The sequence below is a fragment of the Spermophilus citellus genome (assembly GCF_964194105.1).
Source record: "Spermophilus citellus genome assembly, chromosome: X".
In the NCBI taxonomy this organism is placed as follows: domain Eukaryota; kingdom Metazoa; phylum Chordata; class Mammalia; order Rodentia; family Sciuridae; genus Spermophilus; species Spermophilus citellus.
This window is the reverse complement of record NC_138190.1, coordinates 31,172,153-31,192,057: the sequence shown is the minus strand read 5'-3', so window position 1 is coordinate 31,192,057 and position 19,905 is coordinate 31,172,153. Positions and strand designations below refer to the sequence as shown.

The 19,905-nt window shown below is 38.2% G+C and overlaps 2 protein-coding genes across 3 annotated transcripts in view; both read right to left on the bottom strand.

The window, feature by feature from the left end:
* The window catches only part of PRRG1 (proline rich and Gla domain 1), a 101,211-nt gene that overhangs the window by 10,921 nt on the left and 70,385 nt on the right, over positions 1 to 19,905 (bottom strand). The gene's annotated exons all lie outside the window — the stretch shown is intronic.
* On the bottom strand, positions 265 to 816 carry LOC308638856 (ferritin heavy chain-like; the record flags this gene model as incomplete). Its single annotated transcript, XM_081276746.1, has 1 exon — positions 265 to 816. One exon carries the CDS (start codon positions 814 to 816, stop codon positions 265 to 267), a length of 552 nt encoding a protein of 183 aa, XP_081132872.1.

Here is a 19,905-nt window from a genome sequence, read left to right as displayed (position 1 = left end):
TCATTCTGGAAAAGTGAGAGTTTCTCTTTGTGCTTCTCTCTCTCTCACATACATACACACACACACACACACACACGCACGCACACACACACGCGCACACACACACACACACCAACTGAACACCTTTATTTCAAATAAATAACTTTATTGGAAGTAACAATCAAACTGAAAGGCCCAAACTGAAGGGAACTTGCTGAAAGGGCTACGTGTAGGCCCGGCCTGGGGACCCACCCGGGGGGTGGCATGGGCTGGGCACAGTCCTGCTCAGTCGTCCTTGCAGCTGCGGCCCAGGGTGAGCCTGTCAAAGAGGATCTCGGCCATCGGGTCTTCCAGGGCCTGAATCCTGCGCAGGTTGGTCAGGTAGCCGGCCAGCTCGCGGATGATGAGGACCTGCTGGTGCAGATAGTGGCGCTTCAGGAACTGGCAGAGGTGGGGGTCGCCCCTCTCGGCGGCCAGGTGGTGCAGCTCCAGGAGGCCCTGGTTGAGGCTCTTCTCCAGGTGGAAGGCGCACTCCATGGCTTGGAGGCCGCTGTGCCAGGCGCTGCGCTCGGGCTGCTCGACGTCGTGGAGCCGGATGTGGCCTCCGCGCTGGTTCTGCAGCTCCATCAGCTTCTCGGCGCGGTCCCTCCACTCGTGCGACAGGCGCAGGAAGAAGCTGGCGAAGTGCTCCAGGGCCACTTGTGGGCGGTGGCAGAAGGCGGCCGAGGACAGGTAGACGTAGGAGGCGTGCAGTTGCACCTGGATCTGGCTGTTGACGGCGGCCTCGCAGTCGGGGTGGTAGTTGTGGCGCACCTGCGACACCACGATGGGCACCATGACGGGCGCGGGCAGGAGGGGTGCCACCACGAAGGCGAGGGCGGAGCGGGCTCTGGGGCTGCGCAGTGGGCAGCGGCGGCGGCCGCGGTAGCGGCGGCGGGGTCCCCGGACCGCTGCCAGGCTGTCTGAGGGCGGCGCCTGGGGCGGTGAGCGGTGCCGGGGCCTGGGCCGGTCTGACCTCGGCGGAAGGCAAGCGGGTAATGGCGGCTGTGGAGCCTGGCAATGGCGGTGGCGTTTTCCTGGGAGTTGAGGGTCAGGGGTCAGGGGTCAGGGGCCTGGCGGTACCCGGCTGTGCCCTGCTGTGCCCTGCTGTGCCCCGCAGAGTTCCCTCAGTAACCTGGGCGACTCCGCTGGGCGTCTCACCTGCGTAATGTTTAAGTTAGAGGCCTAGAGGGACGGGCGTCGTGGTAATGGTGGTCAGGTAAGAAGAGGCTCGTGTGAATACTGTCCAGTGGGACCCTCTCATTAGATGGAGGGCTTCTGGGACGGTTAATCTCACAGGCTGCGTTTGAATGGCAGCTTTCCTCAGTGACGTCAGTGTCTGGACTAACATATCTTCATAAGGATTGTCAGGCATTGTGTTCATTGGTCCTTTGGGTCCTGAGTCCATCAGCAATAGAGGAGACTGCACTGTACGGTCTCTAGTGCATTTTAAATTTGCAGTGTCTGGGGATTTTCTATTGCTCCTTTTTATCATAATTTGTTTTCATTTTATAAGTCAATGGTCTTCCTTATAATTCTGAGAATATGAATTTGAACTTTTTTTTGTAAAGTTCTGTTCGCTATATTATATCTGTTTTTTCCCCCTCCAGAATTAGGTTTTTGGTTCATCATGATCTCCTCTTCAGTCCCTGAAATATTTGGCCCAACTTTGTCCATTCATATCTGGGAATCAAGGACTACTTGGATTTGTTCTAGGGAATGAGCACGACTCTGATCCATAGTCGTTAAATCTTGTAAGGCCCACTTCACTAACAGACTTCTCTTCTCCTTTGGGGATGCATGGCATGGAGGTTGAAGGTGGGCTAGGGATCATCTCAATTCCAAAATTTGGGCATATCCAACATTAGAAAGCTTTAGTGGATCTGTCTTCTAGGTAATATGTGCTTCTATTTTGTGTCCCTTCTGTGCAGTTCCTCAGTTGTCTCAAGCTCTAGTGTTACTTGGGTTTTCTTTCAGGTCAAAGAATTCAGGGTCCTTGCAGTGTAGCTTTTGGCGATTAAAGTTGACCAAATGTCATTGGTGCTCATTACCCACTTTAACCGATTTGGGTGAGGATTATAGCAAGGCAGGGGAAGCAGGTCTGCTGTTTAAAGAGTAATTCTTTTTTTAAAGACTTTTTTTTTAATTGTAGATGGGCACAATACCTTTATTTTATTTATTTATGTGGTGGTGAGGATCGAACCCAGTGCCTCTCACATGCAAGAGAAGTGCTCTACCACTGAGCCACAACCCCAGCCCTAGAGAGTAATTCTTTAATCTCACAGTTGACCTAGGTCTTCAATCTTATTGACTCTCCCTTAAATTTTCTCTGAATGTGCTTCAGTTAGTTTTCTGTTGCAAGGGTTTCGTTTTTGTTTTGTTTTTTTTTTTGAACAAAGCAATGTGATAATATCTCCTTTTCCATCTTCTTAGAATTCCTAACGAGTTTTGGTAATGGTAAGGGTACTCTTGTGTGTGCCTGCATGTGTGTGTGTGTAGATACTTTTTGTGTGTTTAGTTACTACCATGATTCCATTACCATTTTTTAAATTTCTAAAAATGCAGGCTGAGTGTACAGTTTCGAGTTCCTACCTTGTGTGTATGAGGCTCTGGGTTCAATCCACAGTACTGTAATCATTTTTTTTTCTAAAAATTCAGATAATTTTTTGAATAGTTAATATATTTACATGATTCAAAAGTGGTACAGCCCTCCTCTCTAGAGGCAACCAGTAATTGCTTGTTAAGATCACAAAGTGAAAGACTAAAAAAGAAATAATACTCAAGTCATAGATGAAATGAACTACAAAAAGCTAAGTGATAAACACCCAAATCAAGCAGAAGAAAGGAAGGAAGGAAGGAACTGGTGTTTAAAAGGAGAATGCAGTGAATTAGAGGGGGTGGGAGGGAGAAAAGCAAAACTGCTGATATTAAAAAAAAAAAAAAAGATAACTCTCAAGACAACTTGGTTAGGAAAAAAGACACAAATTACCAATAGGAATAGTAATGAAAGAGAAGGCATTACTACAGATTAAAAAAGAATAATACTTCTATGTAGTAATTGGGTATATATTCACTCCTAAAAATTGGGGTTCTCTTGTCAAGGAAGAAGAGGTAAAATCGGTTTTAGATCAGTAATCAAAATTGTCTGCTGTCTTTGTTAGCAACACAGAATATATTAATTCAAAAAACTGCTTTCTTTTCTTCCCAGGGGTGGTAGTGGTAGGGCAATTAATGATTAAATTGCAATGAACCCAGAATTTGTAGGGTAATGAAATGAGTAGTACAAGAGATGATAGTATGAAGAAGGCATAAGAAGGCAGGGGTCCACACTGAAAAAAATCTCTTTGTGGTTTCAGTGATACTAAAATCTCTGATAGATAATTGTTTATCTGTTTTGTCTAGAGTTTGCCCTGAGTTTAAATATTTTAAATTAGAAACAAGCAAACTAAATGGAACATTTCTAGTGAAAAAACTAATATAAAAGTCTGGGTTTATTCAGAATTATAATATTTTACTCATTTATCCCATTTCACTTATTAGCACATACCTAGATCTTTATAATATAATCTGTACTTCAGAATAATAAAAAATGAATCTCTGTAGCATTGAAAAAATATGATACTTTAGATAGGACTATTTGTTTATCATCTTGCTACCTCTTTACACTTATAATGGTAGATCTCAGTTCACGTCTATGTTCTTTTCAAATTGATCCAATTATATTGCAAGATCTATTAGGTTTTTTTTCTTTTCAAGACATCTTTGTGTTTCAAGTGTGTCAACAACATATACTGCTGGTAATTAAAAGCCATGAGTTCCAATTCCAGTTAGAAATCGTATCATTGGTCTTTATGGCACACAAAATACTGGTTTAAAGATGGGAAAATATCACTTTGTCTATCCCAGTCGATGTTGTTCTAAAGCATTTTTAAAGCATATTTTTAAAGTCATAAAAATAAGCTAAATCCCAGTACTAGCCAGCACTTTTTCTATCATATTGACTTTGAATAAGTATTATGGGATGTACATTCAAATGCCTAATTAGGACTAGAATAAGAAACTTGATGGTAAAATTGTTTATTGTAAAGCTCCTAGCATAACCATTACCAATTAAATTAGAAGAGCATTTTTTTTCATTGAGGAAAGGGAGGAAGAAGGAAGTGGGGAAGACACAGAATTAGGAGACTTGGAACTTGGGTCCCATTTCTGACTTTATCAGTATCTTGTAATGGGAAAAATAAGCAAATCAACAACTGCTCTGGAGCTGTTATTTCCTCATTTGTGAAATGAAGAGTTTGACCTACTTGGTTTTTGTAGACCCTGTGAGAAGATGATTAAAGCTTACTCAAAGAGTCTTTTGTCAATAATGGAATGGTATGAAAAATCAGTCTTTAGCCTATTCATGATAAGCAATGCTTGGTATCAAATATTAGCTTTGGGAATTATATTATCTTGACATTCAAATAATAGTGTCATTTTAAGTGTGACCCTCTAAAACATATAATTCAAGAAAGCCATTACCCTCTTTGGATCTACTGGTGCTGTGTGTTGCAGTAAGGGATATATTCCCTATTTCAGCCTGATGGTCCCTAAGACTTGGGCTAATGATATAGGTCTATAGTAGGGTTCCAAATTATTTTTCAACTGATTTTATTGTACATTGGAAGTGGCTAGACTAAATCTTAACTTTTACTATTACTGATATTCCAACCATGAGAGCCATGGTCAGATGCCCTGGCCCAAGGGGACCATATCCTAACACTAGAATAAAGAATCACTGACAACCCCCAGTATTAAAGGGATTGGCAGCCACCTATTGTAACAGAAATTCATTTCCAGTAGTGTCCTCATCCACATTAGAATCTCTGGGAGTAAGCAGGGGTGGTAATTGGTTGCTGTCCTTTGGCAAATATGCCATGAATTGAAAAGGATACCATTTTTTATATTGAAAAAAAGTCAATTATTAATTAAATTTCAATTAATTCATGATATATCATTGTTTGTAAAATGCATATCAATTTCAGATAAGTTAAAATGTGAATAAATGAAGAATAAATGAAATATTATATTTATTAGGTTTTGTCATCCACTGATCTGGATACATTTATCAAAATAGCTATACTTTGTTTTTTTACTATTCATGATTATTTATAATTTTGGTAATTTATTTATGGCTTCAATTAATAGTGTACACTGTCAGTTTTACAGTATGATGTACAAAGACAGAAACTATCAAAAACTGTAAAAATCAGCATTTTCTGTTGGCTATTGTATTATTTTGCATTTCAGTGATATTATAGAATTGTTATTTCCTATTTTTTTTCCTTTTCCTTTTTTGCAAGGAGAGGTTTAGTGCATTATATTTAGGAATATGATGTGTTGGGTGACAGGTTGCCCCCTGTTCTCTGGATTCCTAGTTTACCTTCTCCCAGTGGCTTAGGAGGCTGAGGCAGGAGGTTCACAAGGTCAAAGCAAGTCAAGTTGCTGCACTGGGGTTCCATTCAAATCCCAATTTGAGCATGAGGGTTTTATTCTCATCAATTGTACTGACTAGCTGCAGTTCATTATTGGAAAGCCTCCACTTGTAGGTTACCTGCAAGAAGGGAACACTGACATCTCATTTCCCACATGGATGTCTGCTCAAACAGTTGACTGGTTGATCTGCCCCACTTCTGTACCATGTGCCCGTGTGATGGTTGGGGTAGATTTGAGGAAAGAGCAAGGTTGAGAATAGGGTCAGTGATAGAACAGATCCTTTACATTGACTAAAAAGAGCATTAGGAATTTTCCATAGGTTCGTTGGAAAGCTTGAGCCATGTTGTTATGTTGTTGCCACTTTGTCCCAGAAAGCTGCTTGCTAGGCAGAGGGCCCCAACAGCAAGAGAGAGAGGTAGGCACAGTTGGAGTCAGTTGAGAAAGGAGTCAAAAGAGACCAACATGGAGCGATAACTCTGCTTCCTGGGAACTGTGTTGTAGGGAGGCCCCTTCTAGGCCTCCTTAAAGAATGCTATGTGGAGGAGAGCCAAGATGGTGGAGTAGAGGAGACACGGCTTCTGGTGGCTCTGCGCACAAATCTAAGAAAACAGTCAAAAGTCTTCTCCACCGGGTCCTGCCTTGACAGAAAAACTACATCTCAGAGCATGTGACAGGATACCATACAGCAAATCTTTCGCAGATTCTACCAGAGCGGTGAGCGCAGTGAACGCAGAGGCTTTGCTTGCTGGTAAGACTCCAGATGCTGGCCCCAAAGCCCGTAGTCTGAACACAAGCACCGAACACAAGTGGCAGATCAGAAGTAGAAAATGAGCACCTCTACAGAACTGTAGGTCGCCAGACTACGCTCTGCTCCCACGCAGGTCACCAGACCAAGTTCAGACCACAGCACAAGGTCACTCCAGCACCCCCACATCACCAAATACCCGACATCAGAAACATCTTGGAAAACCTTTCTTGCCATCTCTTGGTGGGTGTGGTTACCAGGGTGGTTCTGCGGCTGATCAGGTACCTGGTTCCCAACTCCCCCACCCCCAGATGTGATAACTCAAAAGCTTTCCCACAATCTTTTGGGGGGCATGGCAATTGTACAGGCATCTGGTTTCCAACTCAGAGAGACTAAGAGCAAGGAGGCTCCAGGCAGAAGCTCAAGCCCTCTCACACTGGTTACCTCCAATACCCTGAATGCAGAGACTCAAGCTAGGAATACACAATGCAGCCTATGGGAAGAAAAGAAAACAGAATTCTAAGAGATTTTTTTCTCTCTCTTCTCATCCATTTTCCTCTACCCTTCCCCCTCTGGTCCTCACAACCCCAACATATGTGAAACCAAGAACTTTGCATGAAATAGGACTTTAAGAACTGAATCACCAGAATAATATAATATAGAGGAATTGCATAGGCCCCTCCCTTTTTTCTTATTTTCTTTCTCCTTCTCTCTTTTTTCTCTTTCTTTCCTTTTTATTTTTCTTCCTCCCTCTCTCCCACTTTCAACCTCCTAACTTTTACTATTTTTACTTCAGTTAATTTTCTAAATACATATAGGTGTTTGATTTTACACATTCTTCCCTAAACTACCTCCTGTCTATTCATTAGAGTTCTCCTCCAAAGTTGCTAAGATACATTAACCCCATATCCTCACACCTTCCCCGCCTTATAACATCCTACTCCCGACCCTCAGTTCTCTATATGCCACCAGAAACTGTATGCCTTTTATGAAACTAATGACTGTATTTTAAATAATAATTGAATCCAACATCTCTAGACATAGAGACTAACTATAAATGTATTAATAATGAAAACTTGCCACAGATGATGTATTGTTGATATTGGGAACTGTTAATATTGTCTTTCCCCACAAAGGAGAGATTTTTGGAACTATACAAGAGCAATATAAATCTATAGGGGATAAACAATAACACAACAGAAAGAAACGTGAACAACATGAAAAGACAAGGAAAGAAAGGACCACAAACAATGCAAGACAATACATCATTAGAAGAGGTAACATCTTCATCAGAAAAAATGTCAGATAAAGATTTCAGAATATACATGGTTCAGATGTTCTAGAGTCTCAGGGAAGATATTAGACAACAAATGCAGACAATGAAAGATCACTTTGACAATGAATTACATAAACAAATCCAAGAAACAAAAGATCAACTCTACAGGGAGATAGAGGTTATACAAAAACAAAACAAAACCAAAAAAAAAAAAAAAAACCAAAAAAACAAAAACAAAACCAAAAAAACAAACCAACAACAAAAAACAAACAGAAATCCTAGAAATGAAAGAAATGATAAACCAAATTAAAAACTCAAATGAGAGTATCACCAGCAGAGTAGACCACTTAGAAGATAGAACATCAGACAATGAAGACATACTTTGTCAACTTCTATCAACTCAAAAAGAACATAGACAGCACAGCAAAACTGATAAGAAGCCATGAGAGCAGAATATCCAAGAAATATGGGATAGCATAAAGAGACCAAATTTAAGAGTTATTGGGATAGAGGAAGGTATTGAGGTCCAAAACAAAGGAATGAGCAATCTATTCAGTGAAATAATATTAGAAAACTTTCCAGAAATGAAGAATGAAACAGAAATCCAACTCCTATAAGCCTACAGGACGCTGAATGTGCAAAATCACAAAAGATCCACACCAAGACACATTATAATGAAAATGCCCAACATATAGAACAAGGAGAAAATTTTAATAGCCACAAGAGAAAGGAAGCAGATTACATATAGGGGTAAACCAATGAGGTTAATGGCTGATCTTTCAACATAGACACTGAAAGCTAGAAGATCCTGGAACAATATATTTCAAACACTGAAAGATAATGGGTTCCAACCAAGAATCTTGTATCCAGCAAAATTAAGCTTCAGGTTTGAAGATGAAATAAAAACCTTCCACGATAAACAAAAGTTAAAAGAATTTGCAGATAGAAAACCGGCACTTCAAAACATCCTTGGCAAAACATTTCATGAAGAGGAAATGAAAAATAACAATGAAAACCAACAGTGGGAGATAGTACACTAAAGGAAAAACTAATCAAAGAGGAAAATCAAGTCAAGTTAAAGAAAAAAATAAACAAATATAGCTGGAAATACAAACCATATCTCAATAGTAACCCTAAATTTTAATGGCTTAAGCTCACCATTCAAAAGACATAGGCTAGTAAACTGGATTATAAAAAAGACCTAACAATATGCTGCCTACAGGAGACTCATTTGATAGGAAAAGACATACACAGACTGAAGGTGAAAGGTTGGGAAAAATCATACCACTCACATGGACCCTGGAAGCATGCAGGGGTGAAGTAGACTTCAAGCCAAAGTTAATCAAAAGAGTTAAAGAAGGACACTACATACTGCTCAAGGGAACCATACACCAACAAGACATAACAATTATTAATATATATGCCCCAAACAATGGTGCAGCCATGTTCATCAAACAAACTCTTCTCAAGTTCAAGAGTCAAATAGACCACAGCACAATAATCATAGGTGATTTTAACACATCTCTCTCACCACTGGACAGATCTTCCAAACAAAAGTTGAATAAAGAACTATAGAACTCAATAACATAATTAATAACTTAATTGATATATATAGAATATATCAACCAACATCAAGTGGATACACTTTTTTCTCAGTAGCACATGGATCCTTCTCAAAAATAGACCATATATTATGCCACAGGGCAACTCTTAGCAAATACAAAGGAGTAGAGATACTACCATGCATTTTATCTGATCATAATAGAATGAAATTGGAAATCAACGATAAAATAAGAAATAAAAATTCATACATCACATGGAGAATGAATACTATGCTACTGAATGAACAATGGGTTACAGAAGACATCAAGGAGGAAATGAAAAAATTCTTAGAGGTAAATGAGAACGCAGACACAACATACCAAAATCTCTGGGACACTATGAAAGCAGTACTAAGAGGAAAATTCATTGCATGGAGTTCATTCCTTAAAAGAAGAAAAAGCCAACAAATAAATGACCTCACACTACATCTCAAAGCCCTAGTAAAAGAAGAACAAACCAGCAGCAAAATCAGTAGAAGCCAAGAAATAATTAAAGTCAGAGCTAAAATCAATAAAATTGAAACAAAAGAAACAATAGAAAAAATTGAGAAAACTAAAAGTTGGTTCTTTGAAAAAATAAATAAGATTGACAGGCCCTTAGCCATGCTAATGAAGAGAAGAAGAGAGAGAACCCAAATGACTAGCATTCATGATGAAAAAGGCAATATCACAACAGATACTACAGAAATACAGAAGATAATTAGAAATTATTTTGAAACCGTATACTCTAATAAAATAGAAGATAGTGAAGGCATCGATAAATTTCTAAAGTCATATGACCTGACCAGATTGAGTCAGGAAGATATACCACTTAAACAGACCAATATCAAATGAGGAAATAGAAGAAGCCATCAAAAGATTACCAACCAAGAAAAGCCCAGGACTGTACAGATATAGAGCCGAGTTTTAAAAGACCTTTAAAGAAGAACTAATACCAATATTCTTCAATCTATTTCAGGAGATAGAAAAAGAGGGAGTACTTCCAAGTTCATTCTATGGCATTCTATTCCCTGTGGCATTCTATTCTATTCTGATTCCAAAACCAGACAAAGACACCTCAAAGAAAGAAAACTTGAGACCAATATCTCTAATGAATATAGATGCAAAAATCCTCAACAAAATACTGTAAATCGAATACAAAAACATATCAAAAAGATTGTGCACTATGATCAAGTGGGATTCATCCCAGGGATGCAAGGTTGGTTCAACATATGGAAATCAAAACATGTAATTTATCACATCATTAGACATAAAGATAAGAACCATATGATCATCTCAATAGACGCAGAAAAAGCATTTGACAAAATACAGCACCCCTTTATGTTCAAAACACTAGAAAAACTAGGGATAACAGGAACTTATCTCAACATTGTAAAGGCTGTCTACACTAAGCCTCATGCCAACATCATTCTAAATGGAGAAAAACTAAAGGCATTCCCTCTAAAATCTGGAACAAGACAGGGATGCCCTCTCTCACCACTTCTATTCAACATAATTCCTGAAACACTGGCCAGAGCAATTAGACAGACAAAAGAAATTAAAGGGATACATATAGGAAAAGAACAACTGAAACTAGCACTATCTGCTGACGATATGAGTTTATACCTAGAAGACCCAAAAAACTCTATCAGGAAACTTCTAGGACTAGTAAATGAATTCAGCAAAGTGGCAGGATATAAAATCAACACCCATAAATCAAAGGCATTTCTGTATATCAGTGACAAATCCTCTGAAAAGGAAATGAGGAAAACTACCCCATTCACAACATCCTCAAAAAAAAAAAAAATACTTGGGAATCAACTTAACAAAAGAGGTGAAAGATCTATACAATGAAAACTACAGAACCCTAAATAGAGAAATCGAAGAAGACCTTAGAAGTTGGAAAGATCCTCCTAGCTCATGGATAGGCAGAATTAATATTATTAAAATGACCATACTACCAAAAGTACTATATAGGTGCAATGCAATTCTGATCAAAATCCCAATGTCATTCCTAGAAATAGAAAAAGCAGTCATTAAATTCATCTGTAAAAATAAGAGACCCAGAATGGCTAAAGCAATTCTAAGCAAGAAGAGTGAAACAGGTGGTATGGCTATACCAGACCTTAAACTATACTACAGAGCAATAGTAACAAAAACAGCATGGTACTGGCACCAAAACAGGCTGGTAGACCAATGATACAGAATAGAGGACACAGAGACTAACCCACAAGATTACAACTACCTTATATTAGACAAAGGTGCCAAAAGCATGCACTGGAGAAAGGATAGCTTCTTCAACAAATGGTGCTGGGAAAACTGGAAATCCATATGCAACAAAATGAAATTGAATCCCTATCTCTCACCATGCACAAAAGTTAACTCCAAATGGATCAAGGATCTAGGAATTAAACCAGAAACTCTGTGTCTAATAGAAGAAAAACTAAGCCCTAATCTCCATCACGTGGGGCTAGGCCCCAACTTCCTTAATAAAACGCCTATAGCACAAGAATTAAAACCAAGAATCAACAAATGGGATGGATTCAAACTAAAAAGTTTTTTTTTTTTTTTTCTCAGCAAAAGAAATAATCTGTGAGGTGAACAGGGAGCCTACATCCTGGGAGTAAATTTTTACCCCTCACACATCAGATAGAGCTCTAATCTCTAGGGTATATAAAGAGCTCAACAAGATAAGCACCAAAAAAAAAAAAAAAACCCAAAAAACAAAAACAAATAATCAATCAATAAATGGCCCAAGGACCTGAACAGACACTTCTCAGAAAAGGATATACAATCAATCAACAAATATATGAAAAAATGCTCATCATCTGTACCAATCAGAGAAATGCAAATCAAAACTATTCTAAGATACCATCTCACTCCAGTAAGAATGGCAGCCATTATTAAGACAAACAACAACAAGCATTGGCGAGGATGTGGGGAAAAAGGAAAAAGGTACACTCATACATTGCTGGTGGGACTGTAAATTAGTGCAGCCAATTTGGAAAACAGTATGGAGATTCCTTGGAAAGCTGGGAATGGAACCACCATTTGACCCAACTATTCTTCTTCTCAGACTATATCCAAAGGACCTAAAAACAGCATACTACAGGGGCACAGCCACATCAATGTTTATAGCAGCACAATTCACAATAGCTAAACTGTGGAGCCAACCTAGATGCCCTTCAGTAGATGAATGGATAAAAAAAGGGAGATGACTCAAAATGGGGTAGGGAGGAAGAGCATGAGAAGAAAATTACCTGTAGATAGGGAAGAGAGGTGGGAGGGAAAGGGAGGGAGAAAGGGTACTGCATGGAAGAGGGAAGGAGACCCCCTTGGTTATACAGAATTCAGGTATGATGATGTGAGGAAAAAAAAAAAAGAAGTGGGTCACATTAGATTGGGTAGAGAGAAGTGATGGGAGGGGAGGGGAGAGGAAGGGGGAATTGAAGGACTGCAGAATAAAATAGACATTATTATTGCTGTGGGTATATACGTGACTGCATGACCAATGTAATTCTGCAACCTGTACACGCAGAAAAATTAGAAATTATATCCCATCTGATTCAAATGTATAATATGTCAAGATCATTGTACTGTCATGTGTAACTAATTAAAACAAATAAAATAAAAAGTAAACAAATGTGGCATTTATACACAATGGAATATTACTCAGCACTAAAAAAGAATAAGATCATGGCATTTGCAGGAAAATGGATGGCATTAGAGAAGATTATGCTAAGTGAAGTTAGCCAATCTCCAAAAAACGAATGCCAAATGTTTTCTCTGATAAAAGGGGGGGTGACTCAAAGTGGGGTAGGGAGGGAGAGCATGGGAGGAAGATTACTTCTAGATAGGGAATGGGGTGTGAGGGAAAGGGAGGGAGAAGGGGATTAGCAAGGATGGTGGAAGGAGTTGGTCATTATTATACAAAATACATGTATGAAGATGTGAATTTTGTTTCATCATACCTTATATACAAACAGAGATATGATAAATTGTGGTATAAAGGTGTATTAAGAATTATAATGCAAAAAAAATAGCTGACATATAATGGCATAATCTGGCGTGAACATACTTTATATACAGAGTTACAAAAAACTGTGCTGTGAATGGATAATTATGAATGTAATGCATTCCACAATTGTCATGTATGTAAGAAGAAGAAATAATAATAATAATAATAATAATAATAATACGAAGAAGAAGAAGAAGAAGAAGAAGAAGAAGAAGAAGAAGAAGAAGAAGAAGTAAATAAATATTCAAGGAAAAAAAAAAGAATGCTATGTACCTCCCACCCAACTTATAACTGGGCTCACCATAGGATTAGTGATAGTTAAGAAGAGGCTATAGCAATACCAGTTAACATTTTTTCTCTTTTCCCTTACTTCCTCCTAGTCCTCAAAATACCAGAGAAGAGAGAAGTGGGAGAGTGTAGGAGTTAAACAAGAGACTATGCCCCCCTCTCCTCATTCTATGATCTATGGTCAAAGTCTAGCAGCAGCTAAAGGAGTGGAGGAGGAGGAAGAGGTAAGCATAAAGCACATTGAATGCTGAAGTTAAAAATGGATGAAAATGGATAGTTTTAAATTTTTTTAATTATTATTTTAATTATATAAATTTATGGCACACAGGGATAATTTGATATATGTTTGCAGTGTGGTAATAATCAAATTAGGTAGTTAAAATTTCCATCTCCTTAAACATTAAAATTTTTATTAACTCATAATAATAATACATATTTATGAAGTACAGTATGATATTTCAATATGTGTATACTTACTGATCAAATCAGGATAACATTTCTGACATCATTAGTTTGGAGGCTTTGAATGCCTTTCTTCTAGTATTCATAAAATATATAATAGCTTATTGTGAAATATAGTCATCCTACCATACTGTGGAACACCAAAACTTACTACTTCTGTTTTGTGTACGGGTTATCTAACATTGCTCTATTCTCTCTTCTCCACCATTCCTAGCATTTAGGAATCACTATTACACATTCTGATCAACTTTTTAAAACATACACATATGGGGGAGAACATGTATTTTGTCTTACTGTGACTGACTTATTTCACTTAACTTAGTGTGTGGTTCAGCTACCTTACTTCTGGGTATATATCCAAAGGGAATGATATCAGCATAACAAAGAGACGCCTACATGCCTATATTTATTGCTGCACCATTCACAATAGCTAAAATACAGAATCAGCCTAGATGCCCATCAACAGATGAATGGATAAAGAAAATGTGTTAAATATACATGATGGAATATTATCCAGCCATAAAAAAAAAATGATATCTTTTTTTTTGGTGAGGGATGCTAGTGGGGATTGAACCCAAGAGTGCTTAACCACTGAGCTACATCCCCAGCCCTTTTAATTTTTTTTTTTTTTGAGACAGGTTCTTGCTAAGTTGTTTAGGGCCTTGCTAAGTTGCTGAGGCTGGCTTTGAACTTGTGATCCTCCTGCCTCAGCCTCTAGAGCCACTGGGATTATAGGTGTGTGCCACTATGCCTGGCAAACAGGACATTTTTAACTAGACACTGCTGTCTATAATATGCAGAATTATTAAATACACAGTGCAGTTTATTCTGCAAGTGACAACAAATACACCTGCCCATCTCACTAGTACCTGTTCAGTAAGTTTAGATCTGAAAAAGGTTAACTGGTGCTGGGAGAGAAAACCTGCTGAGGTCACTGCAGGTCAATGTTAACACACTGCATAGCAGAAGGGACTCCCACAGGAGCCAGTATACTACTTTACTAATATCATATGGGTTGAAACCCTCCTAATTATGTTAGAACTATAACCCAACAAGAATAACTTGAGACTACAGAGGATTTATGAATTTACAAAAGGGCCCAACTACCAGAGGCTAAAATTCACCATGAAATTAACATCAAAATCAATAATATGATCAATAAAAACTTACTTTGATCGTATAAGGGAAAATGATGTCTGCCTATAGAAACCAGATCTTCCTCATCTCTGCAATAACTCAGAGTGCCAATTGTACAAAATGACATATTTTGTCCATTTAACTTATTCTCAAGAGTTCCCAAAAGAAGTAGTGAGGAAGCCTTTGAGAGCCCCCAGGAAACCATCTCCAGCTGTCTAAAGGGGAACATCTTATTTGGCTCACTTAGGAGGGCCTGGGATGAGTCTAGGAATGGTGCAGGGAAATATGGTCATAGTGATATGTCAAGTTTTCCTTCTGTATTTCTGTGCCTAGGTTCATCTTCCACCTTTCTTCCTTCCTGAATTAAAGTTCTAAATCTAGCTCAAGTGTCATCAGCAGATCATGAGAACCTAAGTGAAACAAGAGTATCTCTAAGAGTGCCAAAGAATCTGAGTTTCTGCCTGCAAGTAAAATGAGTAATCTCCAGGAACTAATGATGAATTCTTAAATACCTCAGACATGAGCACTTCTTATAATTATTGTTGATAACCACAAGTGTTTACATGCTACCTTTTGCCATAGACTCTAAATTCAAAGATTTCCAATGTAGCTTTTGTAACATGTTTGAGGGGATATGGCATGTCCTTTTCTTTCCCAGTAATTTCTACAAAAAAATTAAATGACAACACTTTGGAATGAGAGGGATTATCTTAAAATAGAATTGCTGGACTTAGATCTCAAATTCTTGGATATTAACAACTTAGTCTCTAAATACATCTGTAACTTGGAGGTGGGTTGAAGCATGGGGTGTACAGGAAGCAGAACGACTTGGGATAATACCAGACATAACAGTCATCAACACCCCCAGAAATAACACACACTGTAGAAATCCTCAAGTATTCTAAGTTGGTTTTTGCTAAACAATTTGCTTTAGAATTTAACAAAGTGTCATCTATTAAAGCAAGTTCCCTGAACCCATGAAGTCCTGTGAACCCTGGATTGGACATTTTTAAAATGAACTCTCTTAGTTTGGAATAATTTTAAATTTTACGAAAGTTGCAGAGATGATATACAACATTTCCCAATACCCCTCACCCCTAGTGTTTGTTAGCTTTTATATTAGCAATGGTAGATTTATTATAATTACTGCACCACTACTGGCCCACTGCTATTAACTAAACTTGGATTTCACTAGTTTCCCCATTGTTGTCCTTTATTCTGGAATCTAACCCACATTCATTTAATCATCATGTCTCTTTAGTCTTTGCCCTGTGAGAGTTACTTCAGTGTTGTTTTTAAATTTTTTTATGACCTTGACAGTTTTGAGGAGTCACAGTCATTGTTATGGTTTGGATCTTAAATGTCCTACCAAAACTCATGTGTTGAAGGCTTGGTCCCAGCTGGTGAAGCTAGTGGAAGGTGGTGCAAACTTCAGGAGGTGGGGCCTAGTAGAAGGAAGTCAGATCACTGGGGGTGTCCTTGTAGGGCATACTGGGACCCTGGCATCTTCCCGTCTTTCTTTGCTTCCCAACTACCATGAGGTGAGTAGGCCTTCTCTGTCATATACTTCTTGCCATAATGTACTGTCTAACCACAAGCCCAAACTGATGTAGCCAGTTGACCATGGACTTCTGAAATTGGGAGCCAAAATAAATCTATCCTCCTTTTAAGTTGATTTTCTCAGGTATTTTGTCACAGTGCAGAAAGCTAACTAAAATGGTCATGAATTTTATAGAAAAATTTTAAATTTTATCTGTAACTTTATCTGCACCTTGAAGTTTGGTAATAACCACTTTGGAAGTCAAACAAAATAAACCAGAAATTGTGAAAAATAAAGTTATGAAATTGTTGTTTTAAAGAGTTATTACTAGGACTGGGGATGTGGCTCAGTTGGTAGAGTGCTTGCCTAGCTTGCACAAGGCCCTGGGTTTCAATCCCTAGCGCGCGCACACACACACACACACACACACACACACACACAAAAAAAAAAACACCAAGAAAACAATTATTACTATTTTCTTCATGGCACCTCCAGATTAAAAGCTCCAGTGGTTCAGGAGGTTGAGACATGAGGATTGCAGGTTCAAGGCCAGCCTCAGCAACTTAGCAAGGCCCTAAGCAACTTACTGAGACTTTGTCTCAAAATAAAAAATGAAAAGGGCTGGGAATGTGGCTCAGTGGTAAAGTGCCCCTGGGTTCAATCCCCAGTATTAAAAAATTATCAATAAATAAAAATAAAATGGACTGGGGATGAGGCTCAGTGGTAAAGTGCTCCTGCCTGGGTTTGATTCCCAGTACAAAAAAAAAAAAAAAGTTCCAAAATGCAGAGAACCCTCATGGTCCCATAGACAGGAGAGAAAAATAACAATGGTAGAAATTAGTAATGATTCCTAAATAAAGTATCTATAATTCACCTAAAAACTAGAATAAAATGTATTTATTGAAAGCTTTCTCTATGCTAGGCTGTGGGTATAATTTTCCCCCTTCAAAAGACATAAAAATAAATGGTGAAATGTTTACTACAAAGCAATACAGTCAGTAGATGGCAGAGCTGAGACACCAACAGATCTATCTAATTCTCTACAGAGAGGATTTGGGCATGCCATTCAGATAATTACTGCTTTTTCCTCCTTGAGCTTTACTGAGGTATAAGTGACAAATAAAAATTGTATATATTTAAGATGTACAGAGTGTTTATGAACTTTTGTGTATATGTCAGCTACCTCTATCAGATCTCAAAAGCCATGAGTGAGTGGCAGGTTATTCACTGTTATGTGTCCTATGTCTGGTACGTAGTAGGTATTCAGCAGATGAGGTCTGAGTAAATCTGACCTAATTTCTATTTGGTGATAAGGAGGAACATTAAGCACAACACGTTTTCTCCCATTGTCTAATTATACTTGTGTTCCCAATTAGGTAAAGAATTATAAATAGAATTTCAAGTAAAACTTCAGTCTACTGAAAGTGGACTTTTAAAATCAGTCTACATTTGGGGATGATGAAAATATGTGTAAGTAAACCTGTTCCAAGCAATAGAATTTAGTTAAAAAAAAAAACATAATAAGAAGTCTAAGAGTAGAAAGCAAATCTCAAAAGCCAAGCATTTTCTTCGTTGCCAAGATTAAGATGAAACTGTTGTCCAATGCTAGATCCTTCTTAGCACATAAAAAAAAAAACACTATTCTGAAATAGTTGTTCTAAAGCAAATAAAGGATGAGATTGCCAATTTTATTACACTTAGACAAAAGCCCTTCAACACACTTTATTGTAAATGGCCTTTTAATGGCATAAGCAAACCTGGATTACAGACTTTAAACCATAAAGAAGAGAACAAACATAATGTCAATATAATAAAAATCCATTTTAAAGTCCACCTCTTTCAGTCAATGTGTGAAAAAGTTTTAAATCACATCTTCCTATGCATTAAATGTACTTCATAATATGCCAATCCATTACTTCATTCCATCATCAAATATTTATTTAGTGCCCATTATGTGCCAGCTTTGCTAGGGACCATAGCTAAGAACAAAACAGATGAGAAATGCTGTTGTCATAGAGCTAAGAGTCCTGGGGAGAGAGTGATCAATTAACAAATACAACAAATGGATGTTAGATGGTGATAAATGCTGGGAAGAAAAATAATTCATGGAAGGGACTCCAGGTTGTAATTTAAGGTAGGATACTTTCTCACTGAGAAAGTGAACTTGAGCAAAGACCTGACCGAGATCAGCAAGCTCAGATACATCCATCAGGAAGAGCAAAGCACAAGTGCCAATGCCATGAGGTAGAACTGTGGTGTGTGTGTGTGTGTGTGTGTGTGTGTGTGTGAAGGCACAAGCAAGCCACAGCAAAGTGAATATAAAGGGTAGAGTGTTGTAAGAGATGTGGCAAAAAAATAAATAAATAAATAAAATAACTACAGAGCAGTGGAAGTTTGAGATGGAGATGATTATGTAGTATCTTATATATGATTCTGAGTGCTTTGGCTTTTACTGAGGGAGATGAGAAAATGCAGAAAAGAGATTTTAAAGTATGGCCTGCTGTTTTGAGAATCAAAGAGGACCAAGAAATCATACAGATGAGAAGGTGGTGGTGACTTGGATATATAATGGTAACATGAAGAGAGGCTGAAATGTGACTACATTCTGAATGTAATTTCAAGATAGAACCAACTATTGGCAGATGGAATGTGGGATATGAAAAGGAGAGAAGAATGGTGATTGAAGCAACTTCTGGACACCAGCAATGAGATGGATGGATGAAATTAATATTTATGAAATCAGAAAGGCTGTGGTAAGAACAAATTTTAGGGGAAAGGACATAAACTGAAAGAAGTCCTAGTAAAAATACTGACTTTTTTTTTCCTGGAGCTAGGCAAATCAATATTAAAAGTTATCTGGAACATCAGGAATGCAATGCTCACAAACCACTGAAGAAGTCAATACAAAGGAGAAGTAGTTCTAATTTACACTAAAACATACTACATATCCACTATAACTAAAACAGTATGGTTCTAATATTTGAGCAGCGAGATGGCCCAATGGACCAGAATAGGGAATTGCCAAATAGACATATGGAAATTAGGTACACGATAAAATGTTAACTAAAATCACTAGGGAGAAGAAGAGCTTTATATTAAATGGTGTTTGGAAAACTGGGTAGTCATGTGGAAAAATCAGATCCCTGCCTCATACTATATACAACAATAAACTCCAAGTGAATCAACAAAGCTGATGAACTTCACAGATTATCAAGTTCTAAATGAATTTTGCTTTCGCTGTATATAATAGAACCTAGCAATCATGTCTCTCTAAGCATCTTCCCTTGATCTCCTTCTGGGGCTTTCTCTACCTAACAAAAGATCAAAATCCCTCTCTTTAAAACTCTTCTGTATCCATTGCTCTTG